We start from the raw sequence: 16,619 nt of genomic DNA on the forward strand, positions 1-16,619 counted from the left end.
AGGGAAAGATGACTCACATGTCCATTTTGCACAGCAAGTTAATGCCCCTTGATTTTTCACTTGAATTTATCTGAATAAGTCTGGAAATATTTCTGACTTAATGATCGATAGGGCTTCAATGTCAATATTTGTTCAAAAGATATGAAAGACTTGATTATACTGACAGAGAGTACTCCTTATTTAGGCATGGCAGGAGAAGGAAGGTTGGTGGCTAAGAAAGCTTTACTCTCAAGAGGGAGCCATAAAGATAAAACCAGACCTTGCTCATAGTCAGTTTAGGTTGAATACACATTCTAGGACAAAAGATAGTCTCAATAAGAGATGTTTTAAAAGTAGAAACTGTACAGGTAACATTCATTCTTCTAATGGCCCTTGGGTCAAAGAGGAAAATAAAAACTGAATTATAGATTAAAAATGAGGCAAACTGAAAACATTACATATCAAAATGTATGAGGTGTTGCCAAATATACTCCAATAACACCACAGTCTTAAAATGCCTTTGTTAGAAACTTTATTAAAAATAAGCGAACACTATTCAACACAAAAGACTAGACAAAGTAAATCAAATTCAAAAATAGAGTGAATCAATAAAAATAAAATAAATTAATGAACTGGAAAATATATAAATTGGTATAGATAAAAAATGAAAACATGTAATCTTTGAAAAGACCTATAAAGTTGACAAACTTCTAGCAAATATGATAGAAAGAAAGAGAGAGGAAGAAGAGGAAAGGAAATATAATATAAACAATATTAGGAATGAGAAAGACCATAACTACAGAAAATGAATAAAGAATATGAAAGAATATTATAAACTATGCATATTAATTTGTAAATATAAATAACCTGAACAATTTTCTAGCAAAATATAAATTACCAAAGTTGGTTCAATAAGAGGTAAGAGATCTGAAGAGCCCCAAACAAGAGAAGAGAATGAAATGACGTCAAAGATGTATGTCAAAGAAAAAAAAAAAAAGATGTATGTCACTCATAAAGAGATGGCGTTATGGAGCTGATTCAGCTTTTCTTTTGTATGTAAACAGTTTTGGAGCACAGGAAAAATAAGCGTTCTTCATTTTTTTTCTAATCCAAATATGATAGATATTATACCAAAGATGCAAGAGGGAGGAGATATGGGAACATATGTATATGTATAACTGATTCACTTTGTTATAAAGCAGAAACTAACACACCATTGTAAAGCAATTATACGCCAATAAAGACGTTAAAAAAAACCCAACAACGTATATGAATATAAATGTAAACTCCCCTAAGTAAAGTACTAGTGATTTCCATTTTGCCCAGCACCAATGTAAAACAAAATGTACACACGTTAGAACCATGCAAGCAAGGGCATGGCTCTGATATGCACAAGTAGCAGTTAACAGGGTACCAGCAAAATGAGGGCTGCCTATATTATCAAATTTAGGACTGCAGGAAAGCAATCTACATCGAGACCAGTAGGGATTATCAGAGTGTAAGGATGATTCAATAGTACTAAATACTTCAATATAATTGACTTATTTATATATTAAGGAGAAACAATATGAAGTTGATAATTACTGAAAAATTATTTGAAAGAATATGCTATCCACTTCAAATTTTCAAAATGCAAATTAAATTTAGATTGGAAGAAAAAATATCCTCTTACTATAACGAAGAGTATTTTACAGACATGAACTATAAAAATTACACTCAAGATGAATCAAAACTACAATGAGGTATCACCTCACACCAGTCAGAATGACCATCATCAAAAAATCTAGAAACAATAAATGCTGGAAAGGGTGTGGAGAAAAGGGAACCCTCTTGTACTGTTGGTAGGAATGTAAATTGATACAGCTACTATGGAGAACAGTATGGAGGTTCCTTAAAAAACTAAAAATAGAACTACCATATGACCCAGCAATCCCACTACTGGGCACATACCCTGAGAAAACCATAATTCAAAAAGAGTCATGTACCACAGTGTTCACTGCAGCTCTATTTACAATAGCCAGGACATGGAAGCAACCTAAGTGTCCATCGACAGATGAATGGATAAAGAAGATGTGGCACATATATACAATGGAATATCACTCAGCCATAAAAAGGAATGAAATTGAGTTATTTATAGTGAGGCGGATGGACCCAGAGTCTGTCATACAGAGTGAAGTAAGTCAGAAAGAGAAAAACAAATACCATATGCTAACACATATATATGGAATCTAAAAAAAAAAATGGTTCTGAAGAGCCTAGGGGCAGGACGGGAATAAAGATGCAGATGTAGAGAATGGACCTGAGGACATGGGGAGGGGGAAGGGTAGGCTGGGACAAAGTGAGAGAGTGGCATGGACATATATACACTACCAAATGTATAACAGACAGCTAGTGGCAAGCAGCCGCATAGCACAGGGAGATCAGCTCGGTGCTTTGTGTCCACCTAGAGGGGTGGGATAGGGAGGGTGGGAGGGAAACACAAGAGGGAGGGGATATGGGGATATACGTATATGTATAGCTGATTCACTTTGTTATAAAGCAGAAACTAACACACCATTGTAAAGCAATAATACTCCAATAAAGATGTTAAAAAAAATTACACCAAGATGAAAATATTAGAATCTTTTTTATGAAGTCAGGAATAGGATGAGAATGATGAATATCATTGCTATATTATACAACAATGCTCTCAAGATTCTGGCCAACCAAGTAAGACAAGAGAAAGAAATTACACACACACACACACACACATGTATGTATGTATATATGCATATAGGAAAGGAAAAAGACAAAACAATTGTTTTCTGATAATCTAAATGTTGGTCTAGGAAACTCCAAGAGATTCAGTCGAAAAGCCATCAGAAAGAATAGGGTAGCTGCATACAAAATATAAAAAGCAATAGTTTTCTTACATACCAGTAAAAACCAGTTAAAATAACTTCCCAATAACCATGACACCCAAAACTCATCTGGTTTCAGATTTTTATGCTGTCACTTGCAACTCCCTACTTTCAGGTGTTAACTTCTCTTTGTATTAGCTGGGACTTGTGTGGTTGCAAGAGAGAGACCAAACTTGAAAAAGCCTTGGCAAAGAGGGATATCAGAAATAGTGGATTTCAAGGCCATCAGGGCTCTACCTCTCACCTCTGCTTCTCTGTACAGAGCTGCTTTCTTTATGTAGCCACTTAGCACTCCCCAAGGGTTATATCTTACAGCTTCAGGTACTGGCAAGAGTCCAACTCTCATTTTCAGTAGAAAAAAAGTCTGAAGGAAGGATTCTGATTGGCCCACTCCTGATCCAAACAACCGACCAAAAGGTGGGCCACTGTACTAACATAATGGCTTTTGCAGTAACCATGGGGATTGTAGGAGAAGAATGGTTCCTTAAATAAGGGGTGCTGAGCAGAAAATCATACTACCTTAGTGTTTAAAAACAAAACAAAACAAAACAACTAACATCTGATAGCTTCCTTTTGCCCTTCAGATAAATTCCTGTTTACCTTGTATGCAGGCCTTTACAATCTGCTTCCACCCTATGATAGACTGTTTGCAAAGACAGTCACAACCATCTCTCCCCTCCCTGTTCTTACACCCCTTTGCAATGTGACTCTGCTGCTCCTCCCATCAGGAAGTAGAATCTATTTTCCCACCCTTGGAATCGTGGCTGGCCATGAATTAATTTGGCCAATAGAATGTGGTAGAAATAACAATGTGTGAATTCCAAACCTAGGCTTCAAGGGGTTCTGCTTTCATCTTACAGGTTCTTACAGGTTTGCCTCCATGTCGTAATACATGATGTTGCCATGTAAGGAAGCCCAGTTAGACCTCAGGAACGTGTGACTCAGAGACAAGCTGCCTCCCATCTAATATACAGATGACTATACCCACATGAGTATCCCAAGTGAGACCAGTAGAAGAACCACTTCTAGCTGAGAAAACCCCATATCATCATGAGCAAATAAAATGAATGTTCTGTTAAGCCACTAAGTTTTGGGGTGGTTTGTTATGCAGCAAGAGATAACTGATACACACCCTATTTCTCTAGCTTAATCTTTTATTCTCTTTATACTCTGTTTTCCAGCTTCTCTGAACTTTGTGACATTCGTAGAAACCACAGGGCTCTTTCATGCTTCAAAGTCTTTGCATATGCTATTTCCTCTGCCTAGAATGTTTTTCCTTCTAACCTTCTCTATTTGGAAAACCTCTATTCCTTGTTTCAGATCTAGCTCAAATTCTGCTGTCTATATAAAAGGCTTCTCCAGCTTCCCTAAGCAAAGTTACTCTCTCACCTGGGATCCCAAGGCACTTAATTTAAATTTTATTATGACCCTTTCCATATTGCACAGCCTTTTATCTATTTATATGTCTGTCTCTCAAAGTGGACTGAAAGCTTCCTGAATGCAAGAATGACATCTCATACATGACTGGTTCTTCATGCTGAAGACCCTACCAGAAGGCCTGAAATGTATCATAGATACCCAATGAACTGATAAACATGGGTTAAAGCAATGTATTAACCCTGGAGTCAGGAGAACCAAGCTGACTTAGGGTGCGGAACCCTAAGAATCAAGGAGAACCCTTGATTATACCACAAGTTTCAAAGAAAAATCACAGCAAAAGCAATTCCTGAAGAAATGTCAAGTCACAAAATTTATATTCTTTGTACACAAGAAACTGTTCATTCTGGCCCATGTTGCCTGCCTCCTTAGTTTTCTCAGACTGAGTTTTGGTTGATATTTATTCCTCGAGGTCTTAAATTGTTATGAAGACATTGCAGAAAAGTATTTTCCTTCATGAGCCACTCTGAACATCAAATTCACCATGGATTAAAAATTGGGCTTTTTGTTTTTTTAATTGGCTGCACCAGGTCTTAGTTGTAGCACACAGGATATTTAGTTGCAGCATGCATGTGGGATCTAGTTCCCTGACCAGGGATCGAAGCCGGGCCCCCTGCATTGGGAGCACAGAGTCTTAATAAGCTGGACCACCAGGGAAGTCCCCAAACTGGGCTTTCTTGATGTGAAAATGACCAAAGAGAAGTAGGAGGTTGTCATGGGGCAGATGACTCCAGGTGGGAAAGAGCAGTATAAGAAGACTGACTTGCTTGGCAAATCCCAAAGTTCTGGAACTATGTAGTAATCCTTGGCAACTGAAAGGATTAGACAAGTAAAACCAAGAGTTACTTTGGGGAATGCCTCAAACTCCCCTTTGTGATAATCTTGACTAGGCGATGAAGAAAGTGGAGAAAATGCTTGTGAACTGCAAGTACTCTAATAGGAAAAAAATATGAATCTTGAAGTAACCATTGCTGACAACAAAAATGACTTCATTTTTGCAGTTACTAAATTTCACTTTATTAAGACAGGTATTGAACTTCAAGATGCTGTATTTTCTGAGTGAGGCTAAGGAATATGTAAATCAATGAGACAGCAACTTTGAGGGAGATGTATCAGTGAGGATTAGGTCACACTTATGAAGAAAAAATACCATGTGGAACACACATAGTACATCACAGAGTGATGAGAGTGTGAGACTGGCAGGGTACACTCTGCTAATTTAGATGACATTTTGAAGTCTGATTTGACTCTTTGCTTTCCTCCTTGAAAAAATAACTAAATTTGAGGTTTACCAGCTGCCAAACAATGATAAACAGCTGTAACCTAGCTTGTTTGCTGCTAGCTATATCTATCTTTAAAGACACACTTAGACTAAAAATACCTTGCACTGAGACCAAAAAGTGAGATTAAGGCTATGGACCTTGATGCCACAATTCCTTCTTTTAACAAAAATACTGGCTAATGCTCTAAGAGACTGGCCTCTTTCTTAAGAATTTAATCATTAAAAATATTTAAGTGGCCCATGTGAGACAGAGGATTGAAATATATCTTCTTCCTCATCCATTATTCCTCCAAACAACACAGGTGAAACTAGAAGTGATGATAAGGCACACCCAACTGGACAATCGAGACATCTTCACCACCTGAGATGTATGTTATCTATGCCATGAAGGTTATGGGGAAATGGGGCTCTTTTCATGGATTCCTGCAGGGAAATGTAAAGTTTCCCAGTAACGGACAACGGTCTTCATAGTGACTTCACAAAGTCTGGAAGACAAGATCCTCTGACCTAGAAAAGGTTAAGGTTAGGGGTTGAAGACATGGTGATGAGGGTCTATGAGAATAGATGAATTTTAAAATTATTATTAATAAAGGTGAAATGGTTACATTTTAATAGATTTATTTGCTTTTTTATTGTGGTAAAATATACATAATATAAAATTTACCATCTTAACCATTTATAAGTGTACCATCCAGTGTCATTAAGTGCATTCACAATGTTGTGCAACCATCATCACTACTAATTTCCAGAACTTTTTCATCATTCCAAACAGAAACTGTACTCAGTATACAATAACTACATTTCTTCCCCCTGCCAGCCCCTGGTAACCTCTATTATACTTTCTGTCTCTATGAACTTGCCTATTCTAGGTACCTTATATAAATGGAATCATACATATTTGCTCTTTTGTGTCTGACTTATTTTACTTAGTATAACACTTTCAAGGTTCAGCCATGCTGTAAGCATGTATCAGTACTTCGTTTCTTTTCATTGACAAATAATATTCCATTGTATGGATATGCCACATTTTGTTTATCCATTCATCTGCTGATGGACATTTGGGTTGTCTGTACAGTTTGGCTATGGTGAATAATGCTACAACAAATATTTGTGTACAGGTTTTTGTATAGATATATGTCTTAAATTTTCTTGAGTATATGCCTATGAATGGAATTGCTGGGTGAGAGTAACCCTATGTTTAACTTTTGGGGAACTGCCAGACTTTCCAAAGCAGTTGCATCATTTTGCATTCCCACCAGAAATGTATGAGGGTTCCAATTTCTCCACATCCTCATCAACACTTGTTATTATCTGTTTTTCTTTTTTTTATCCTAGTCTTCCTACTGAATGTGAAGTAGAATCTCATGTGATTTTGTCTTGCATTTCCCTGAGGTCTAATGAGCATCTTTTCACATGTTTATTTTCGTCATAATAATGGTTTAATGTCCTTGTCTGCTAATTCTAAAATCTGTGTCAGTTCTGGGTTGGTTTTGATTGATTCATTCTTTAAGTGATATATTGACATTTTCTTGCTCCTTTGTATGTCTGAAAATTTTTGTTTAGTTGCCAGAGATTGTGAATTTTATTTCTTGGGTTCTGGATATTCTTATATTCCTATAAATATTCTTAAGGTTTGTTCTGGGACAAAGTTAAGTTGCTTGAAAACTGTTTGACCCTTTTGGGTCTTGCTTTTTCTTAATTAAAAAAAAATGAGATATAATTACCATATGACACTATATCAGTTTCAGGTGTATAACATAATATTTTGATATTTGTATATATTGCAAAATGATTACCACAATAAATCTAGTCAACACCCATCACCACACATAGTTAAAATATTTTTTTCTTGTAATGAGAGCTTTTAAGATCTACTGTCTTAGAAACTTTCAAATATACAGTACCGTGTTATTAACTATACTCATCATGCTGCACATTACATCCCCAGGCCTTTTGACCACCTTCACCCATTTCAACACTGCTCATTCCCAGCCTCTAGTGACCACCCATCTGTTCTTTGTAGTTAGGAGGTTTTTTGTTCTTTGTTTTTAGATTCCACATATAAGTGAGATCATATGGTAATTGTCTTTCTCTGTCTGACTTATTTCATTTAGTATAATGCCCTCAAGGTCCATCCATGTTGTTGTAAATAGCAAGATTTTCTTCCTTTTTATGGCTGAATAATATTCCATTGTATCTATATACCACATGTTCTTTATCCATTCATCCATCTATGGATAGTTAGGTTGCTTCTATGTCTTGGCTATTGTAAATAATGCTGCAATGAACACAGGGGTGTATATATCCTTTTGAATTAGTGTTTTCGTTTCCTTTAGATAAAGGATCTCATGATAGTTCTATTTTTAATTTTTTGAGGAACCTCCATACTCTTTTTCTATAGTGGCTGCACCACTTTACATTTGCACCAGTAGTGCACAACAGTTCCCTTTTCTCCACATCCTTACCAACACTAGTTAACTCTTGTCTTTTGATAACAGTCATCCTAACAGATGTGAGGTGATAGCTCACTGTGGTTTTGATTTGCATTTCCCTGATGATTAGTGATATCTAGCACCTTTCCATGTAGCTGGGTCTTGCTTTTAAGATTTGTTGGGTAGGGTTAGAGCAAAGCTCAGTCTGTGGCTAATTATTCTCCACATTTGATGCAAGACCTTTCTAAAGTCTCTACCCCACGAATCCTGAGGTTTTTCCAGTCTGACTGGTGGGAAGAGGTACTGTTTCCAGTTCTGTGTGAGCTCCAGGCACTATTACCTCTGATTCTTTCAGGCATCTTTTTCTTTTGTTTTTTGGCCAGCCTCAGGTAGTTTCCTCACATGCAGATGTTGATCAGTATACTCAGCTGAATATTTGAGACAGAATAGCTTCAGTTCTCTCACGTTCTCTTTCTGTGTAGCTCTCTACTTCCGAATATTCTGTTATGACAATTCTAGCCACCTGGGTCTCTCTGGACTCAGTTCCATTTCCTCAACTCAGCAAATCTGCTGGGCTCTGCCTGCATGCTCCCTCCCTGCACCACAGCCCTGTAGACTCTTTCAAGGCAGCAAGCTGGGGCACATGTAAGGCTCACCTTGTTTCCCATCTCTCAGAGGTCACTGCCCTTCTTTGTGTATTATATAATACCTTGCAAAACATTAGTTATATCATTGGTCTGTTTTTTGGTTGTTTCTGGCAGGAGAGTAAATCTCCTCCAAATTGGTTGGAAGTGAAAGACTTACCTGATTTTTCTCCTGGGCGTGGGTTATATGTTCCCACTTCTTCCTATGTATAGTAACTGTTGCTTGTATGCTAGAAATTGTGAATTTTACATTATTAAATTCTGGATTTGTCTGATCTTTTCAATGAATGCTATAACTTCTTTCTAGTTGTTCTCATGTCCTCAGCCGCCCTGAGCTCTGATTTCTGTCTCCCCTCAACTCAGCAAGATTGCCAGGCTCAGTTTGGGTTCCCCTCCCTTTAATGCAGTTTAAAAATTGTCTCCAGGCAGAAAGCCTGAGAGGTGGTCAAGCAGCCATCTTAGGGATCAAGTCCTGTGATGCCTGTTCTGTAGGAAGGAAGAGTTATTTCATCTATTATGCCCAGTTTTCTAGTTGTTACAGCAGGAGAGTAATGCTGAACCCTTCTATTCCCTTATGGCCACAAGTGGAAATTTCAATTTATTTTCTCATCTGCTGGATCATTTTGATTAGTATGTTGTTGCTTTTTCATTTTTATAATTCTTTTCATTCTTTCAACAAACATTTCATACATCCTTAACCTATAATCTACTATCTAAAGTCCCTGGTGTCTAAATCTGTTCTTTGTTGTTTCTATTCATTCTCATTCATGGCGACTTATTTCCTTAAGTGGATACTGATTTTTTTTTTTTTTTTAATGAGCACACATTTAGTTGGTCTTAATCTGTGAAAAATCTGAGCACCTACATTTTGGATGTTTCCCTTCAAAGATTATTAGCATATGACTCTGCAAGGAGCCAGGGTATGCTACTGACCAAGAACTTCTTTAGACACTTTCAGGGTCTGCTCCTCAATCAAGGATTCTTCAGTTTAGCTCCTTGCCTCTTCCCTTCTTAATGATGTTATCAACATAAGCCCTGAGGAAGAGCCCGGCCTTTCATATGTGCTTACTGTTCACACTGCTCCTGTTTTGATCCTGTGGATGGCTCCCTTTCTTTCTGCAAGTACAGCAGAAAGGCCCCTCACAGTATCTAGGGCACCATGCTGCCAGAAGTAGAAACCTGGATTTCCTATTTCTTCTCTTGTTGGTGCCCTAAACACATCACCCAAACCTGGAGATGTCACCTACCCTTGCGCTTCAGTTATGACTTCTATTTGCAATATCTTTGAATCTATACTTCCAGCTTTAACATTTCCCCCATGTTTTAAGTCCCACCTTCCCAAATGCTCATTCGACATATTCATCTGGTAGACATCTCTATCGTCTAAACTCAACATATCCAAATCAAAATACATCTTTCTGTTCTGACTCTACATGTCCAAGAATTTTCCCTTCTATTCACAACCCTGAAACATTTCAAGTTGGAAGAGATTCTAAGGGTTCATTTTACAACTGGGGAAATTGAGGACCAAGAATATTAAATACATTTTTGCTCATCATCTCCAATTAATTGCTCTATAATATTATGTTTCTTATGTTCCTTCCTGTTCAAAAAACTTCAGTGTTGGGCTTCCCTGGTGGCGCAGCGGTTGAGAGTCCGCCTGCCGATGCAGGGGACGTGGGTTCGTGCCCCGGTCCGGGAAGATCCCACATGCCGCAGGGCGGCTGGGCCCGTGAGCCATGGCCGCTGAGCCTGTGCGTCTGGAGCCTGTGCTCCGCAATGGGAGAGGCCACAACAGTGAGAGGCCCGCGTACCGCAAAAAACAAACAAACAAACAAACAAACAAAAACTTCAGTGTTTCCCTTTCACCTAACCCTTAAGACATTTGCAGATCTTATGGTCAGAGTGTTTTTATTATAACAGTCCCTTCTCTGCTGCCCCCTCCAATAACCCTTCAAATAAAATCTCTCCTTACAAACAAACACAAAAACAAAACAAAACTTCAATGGTTTCCCAATATTCACAAGATTTCAGCTTTCCATTTAAGGGTTGTCAAAATCCAGTTTTACAGTCCACTACTCCCATATACAAAGGCTCTGCTGCAGGAAAGTGGGTCTATCCCTCTAATTTTTACTCTTCCTTACATGACTCAGCCTAGAAGACCCTTGTCTTCAATTCTGTTGAAACCCTACCTCTCCCTCAAAATACAGTTTAAATATCAATTCCTTTGCTAGTCTCAACAAACTGAAATTAATTTATCCATCTGAATTTTTTTGGCATTTCTGATCTATAAATTCCGAGAAGACATATTAAATTCTGTTTTGTACTGTGGATATTTTTCTTTCTATTTTATGGTCTTTCAAAGTTTCCTCAGGCAGAAAGTACCTGTTCCGTGTTCCCCACAATACTTAGCACAGTGCCTGGCACATGGAAGCTCAGTGAAGTTGACCAAAAGAAGAAGTAAACTTAAGAGTTTCTTACCTTGGTGATGTCTGTGTGATCTTTGAGCCCATTGGTCATACACCAATATCGCCACACATTCAGGGCATACCGTGTTGCTTTGGTCGTATTTGGGCTTACTGCACTGGTACACAGATCATTCAAGTCATCATTAATATTAAATACAGGAAATTTGTTGAGCTTAGTAGAATAGGCTAGAAACAAAAACAATAAAAGGCATTAAAATAATTTGCCATTCCCTTCTTCACAGAATTGTATCTTCGGATCATGTTAAATAGGAGAAAACTCCTAAGAGATATAACACGTTAAAAAATGAAATTTCTATCAAGTATACATAAATTAGAATAAATACAGTAGGGAACAACATTTATAGCATGATATCGATGTAGTAACCTTGCATTTAATCCCAACAATTTTGCCATATATATTAACTGATATACTAATGCCGGCATTACAATAATAGAAGGGAAAAAATGAATGCAGAAAAAGAAAGAATGTTTTATCTAAAATTTTCACTGTAAAAAAATGGCATTTATGTTAACAACAATGACAAAAGGATAGAAAGAAAGGAAGAAAAGTTACACATCCTTTCTCTTTTCCTTAGCACATGAAGAGCTGTTACTTCTCTGCAACATATAGCCTCAAATATCTTATTTGTCATCCTGGACAGCGCTGAGTTAAATGGTATTAGCATATTTCTTTATTTCTTTTCACAAATTGATAAAGAGAGAGAGATTTCAACCCTGACTCCACAACCCATCAGCTAGCTTAGAGTCAGAATGGAAGGTCAAGTAGAATATTAGGGACAGAGGGGGACGCTCCAGAGAGGTTCACATTGTCTCAGAGGAGAATGAACAGATTTTAAATTGCAATTGTTGCTGCAGCCTGTGGATCAAAAACCACATTCACAGAAAGATAGACAAGATGAAAAGGCAGAGGGCTATGTACCAGATGAAGGAACAAGATAAAACCCCAGAAAAACAACTAAATGAAGTGGAGATAGGCAACCTTCCAGAAAAAGAATTCAGAATAATGATAGTGAAGATGATCCAGGACCTTGGAAAAAGAATGGAGGCAAAGATGGAGAAGATGCAAGAAATGTTTAACAAAGACCTAGAAGGATTAAAGAACAAACAAACAGAGATGAACAATACAATAACTGAAATGAAAACTACACTAGAAGGAGTCAATAGCAGAATAACTGAGGCAGAAGAAAGGATAAGTGACCTGGAAGACAGAATGGTGGAATTCACTGCTGTGGAACAGAATAAAGAAAAAAGAATGAAAAGAAATGAAGACAGCCTAAGAGACCTCTGGGACAACATTAAATGCAACAATATTCTCATTATAGGGGTCCCAGAAGGAGAAGAGAGAGAGAAAGGACCCGAGAAAATACTTGAAGAGATTATAGTCGAAAACTTCCCTAACATGGGAAAGAAAATAGCTACCCAAGTCCAGGAAGTGCAGTGAATTCCATACAGGATAAACCCAAGGAGAAACATGCTGAGACACACAGTAATCAAACTGGCAAAAAATAAAGACAAAGAAAAATTATTGAGAGCAGCAAGGGAAAAATGACAAATAACATACAAGGGAACTCCCATAAGGTTAACAGCTGATTTCTCAGCAGAAACTCTACAAGCCAGAAGGGAGTGGCATGATATACTTAAAGTGATGAAAGGGAAGAAACTACAACCAAGATTACTCTACCCAGCAAAGATCTCATTCAGATTCGATGGAGAAATCAAAAGCTTTACAGACAAGCAAAGCTATGAGAATACAGCACCACCAAACCAGCTCTACAACAAATGCTAAAGGAACTTCTCTAAGTGGGAAACACAAGAGAAGAAAAGGACCTACAAAAACAAACCCAAAACAATTAAGAAAATGGTCATAGGAACATACATATTGATAGTTACCTTAAATGTGAATGGATTAAATGCTCCAACCAAAAGACACAGGCTTGCTGAATGGATACAAAAACAAGACCCATATATATGCTGTTTAAAAGAGACCCACTTCAGACCTAGGGACACATACAGACTGAAAGTGAGGGGATGGAAAAAGATATTCCATGCCAATGGAAATCAAAAGAAAGCTAGAGTAGCAATACTCATATCAGATAAAATTGACTTTAAAATAAAGAATGTTACAAGAGACAAGGAAGGACACTACATAATGATCAAGGGATCAATCCAAGAAGAAGATATAACAATTAGAAATATATATGCACTCAACATAGGAGCACCTCAATACATAAGGCGACTACTAACAGCTATAAAAGAGGAAATTGACCGTAACACAATAATAGTGGGGGACTTTAACACCTCACTTACACCAATGGACAGATCATCCAAAATGAAAATAAATAAGGAGACGGAAGCTTTAAATGACACAACAGACCAGATAGATTTAATTGATATTTATAGGAAATTCCATCCAGAAACAGCAGATCACACTTTCTTCTCAAGTGAGCATGGAACATTCTCCAGGATAGATCACATCTTGGGTCACAAATCAAGCCACAGTAAATTTAAGAAAATTGAAATCATATCAAGCATCTTTTCTGACCACAATGCTATGAGATTAGAAATGAATTACAGGGAAGAAAATGTAAAAAACACAAACACATGGAGGTTAAACGATACATTACTAAATAGCCAAGAGATCACTGAAGAAATCAAAGAGGAAATCAAAAAATACCTAGAGACAAATGACAATGAAAACATGACGATCCAAAACCTATGTGATACAGCAAAAGCAGTTCTGAGAGGGAAGTTTATAGCTATACAAGCCTACCTCAAGAAACAAGAAAAATCTCAAATAAACAATCTAACCTTACACCTAAAGGAAATAGAGGAAGAAGAACAAACAAAACCCAAAGTTAGCAGAAGGAAAGAAATCCTAAAGAGCAGAGCAGAAATAAATGAAATAGAAACAAAGAAAACAATAGCAAGGATCAATAAAACTAAAAGCTGGTTCTTTGAGAAGATAAACAAAATTGATAAACCATTAGCCAGACTCTTCAAGAAAAAGAGGGAGAGGACTCAAATCAATAAAATTAGAAATGAAAAAGGAGAAGTTAAAACAGACACCACAGAAATACAAAGCATCCTAAGAGACTACTACGAGCCAATAAAATGGGCAACCTGGAAGAAATGGACAAATTCTTAGAAAGGTATAACTTTCCAAGACTGAACCAGGAAGAAATAGAAAATATGAACAGACCAATCACAAGTAATGAAATTGAAACTGTGATTAAAAATCTTCCAACAAACAAAAGTCCAGGACCAGATGGCTTCACAGGTGAATTCTATCAAACATTTAGAGAAGAGCTAACACCCATCCATCTCAAACTCTTCCAAAAAATTGCGGAGGAAGGAACACTCCCAAACTCATTCTATGAGGCCACCATCACCCTGATACCAAAACCAGACAAAGATACTACAAAAAAAGAAAATTACAGACCAATATCACTGATGAATATAAATGCAAAAATCCTCAACAAAATACTAGCAAACAGAATCCAACAACACATTAAAAGGATCATACACCATGATCAAGTGGGGTTTATCCCAGGAATGCAAGGATTCTTCAATATACGCAAATCTATCAATGTGATTAACCATATTACCAAATTGAAGGATAAAAACCATATGATCATCTCAATAGATGTAGAAAAAGCTTTTGACAAAATTCAACACCGATTTATGATAAAAACTCTCCAGAAAGTGGGCATAGAGGGAACCTACCTCCACATAATAAAGGCCATATACGACAAACCCACATCAAAAACATCATTCTCAATGGTGAAAAACTGAAAGCATTTTCTCTAAGATCAGGAACAAGACAGGGATGTCCACTCTCACCACTATTATTCAACATAGTTTTGGAAGTCCTAGGCATGGCAATCAGAGAAGAAAAAGAAATAAAAGGAATCCAAATTGGAAAAGAGGAAGTAAAACTGTCACTGTTTGAAGATGACATGATACTATACATAGAGAATCCTAAAGATGCCACCAGAAAACTACTAGAGCTAATCAATGAATTTGGTAAAGTAGCAGGATACAAAATTAATGCACAGAAATCTCTTGCATTCCTATACACTAATGATGAAAAATCTGAAAGAGAAATTAAGGAAACACTCCCATTTACCATTGCAACAAAAAGAATAAAATACCTAGGAATAAACCTACCTAGGGAGACAAAAGACCTGTATGCAGAAAACTATAAGACACTGATGAAAGAAATTAAAGATGATACCAACAGATGGAGAGATATACAATGTTCTTGGACTGGAAGAATCAACATTGTGAAAATGACTATACTACCCAAAGCAATCTACAGATTCAATGCAACCCCTATCAAATTACCAATGGCATTTTTTACAGAACTAGAACAAAATATCTTAAAATTTGTTTGGAGACACAAAAGACCCCAAATAGACAAAGCAGTCTTAAGGGAAAAAAATGGAGCGGGAGGAATCAGGCTCCCTGACTTCAGACTATACTACAAAGCTACAGTAATCAAGACAATATGGTACTGGCACAAAAACAGAAACATAGATCAATGGAACAAGATAGAAAGCCCAGAGATAAACCCACGCACCTATGGTCAACTCATCTATGACAAAGGAGGCAAGGATATGCAATGAAGAAAAGATGGTCTCTTCAATAAATGGTGCTGGGAAAACTGGACAGCTACCATTTTTCATTTTAAAAGAATGAAATTAGAACACTCCCTAACACCATACACAAAAATAGACTCAAAATGGATTAGAGACCTAAATGTAAGACTGGATACTATAAAACTCTTAGAGGAAAACATAGGAAGAACACTCTTTGACATAAATCACAGCAAGATCTTTTTTGACCCACCTCCTAGAGTAATGGAAATAAAAACAAAAATAAATAAGTGGGAGCTAATGAAACTTAAAAGCTTTTGCACAGCAAAGGAAACTATAAACAAGATGAAAAGACAACCCTTAGAGTGGGAGAAAATATTTGCAAATGAATCAATGGACAAAGGATTTATGTCCAAAATATACAAACAGCTCATGATGCTCAGTATCAAAAAAACAACGTAATTCAAAAATGGAGAGAAGACCTAAATAGACATTTCTCCAAAGAAGACATACAGATGGCCAAGAGGCATGTGAAAAGCTGCTCAACACCACTAATTATTAGAGAAATGCAAATCAAAACTACAATGAGATATCACCTCACACTGGTCAGAATGGGCATCATCAGAAAATCTACAAACAACAAATGCTGGAGAGGGTGTGGAGAAAAGGGAACCCTCTTGCACTGTTGGTGGGAATGTAAATTGATACAGCCACTATGGAGAACAGTATGGAGGTTCCTTAAAAAAACTAAAAATTGAATTACCATATGATCCAGCAATCCCATTACTGGGCATATACCCAGAGAAAACCATAATTCAAAAAGACACATGCACGCTTCCCTGGTGGCGCAGTGGTTGAGAA

General features: G+C 37.1%; 1 protein-coding gene across 3 annotated transcripts in view; it reads right to left on the bottom strand.

The window, feature by feature from the left end:
- KIAA1958 (KIAA1958 ortholog) overlaps window positions 1-16,619 on the bottom strand; it is a 171,912-nt gene that overhangs the window by 1,774 nt on the left and 153,519 nt on the right. For all 3 annotated transcript variants that reach the window (XM_007449765.1, XM_007449764.1, XM_007449763.1), the window contains one exon: window positions 11,156-11,328. In XM_007449765.1, coding sequence (XP_007449827.1) covers window positions 11,156-11,328 — 173 coding nt within the window. The remainder of the gene's footprint in view (window positions 1-11,155; window positions 11,329-16,619) is intronic.

This window comes from Lipotes vexillifer, unplaced genomic scaffold, assembly GCF_000442215.2.
Source record: "Lipotes vexillifer unplaced genomic scaffold, Lipotes_vexillifer_v1.1 scaffold230, whole genome shotgun sequence".
Taxonomy (NCBI): Eukaryota; Metazoa; Chordata; class Mammalia; order Artiodactyla; family Lipotidae; genus Lipotes; species Lipotes vexillifer.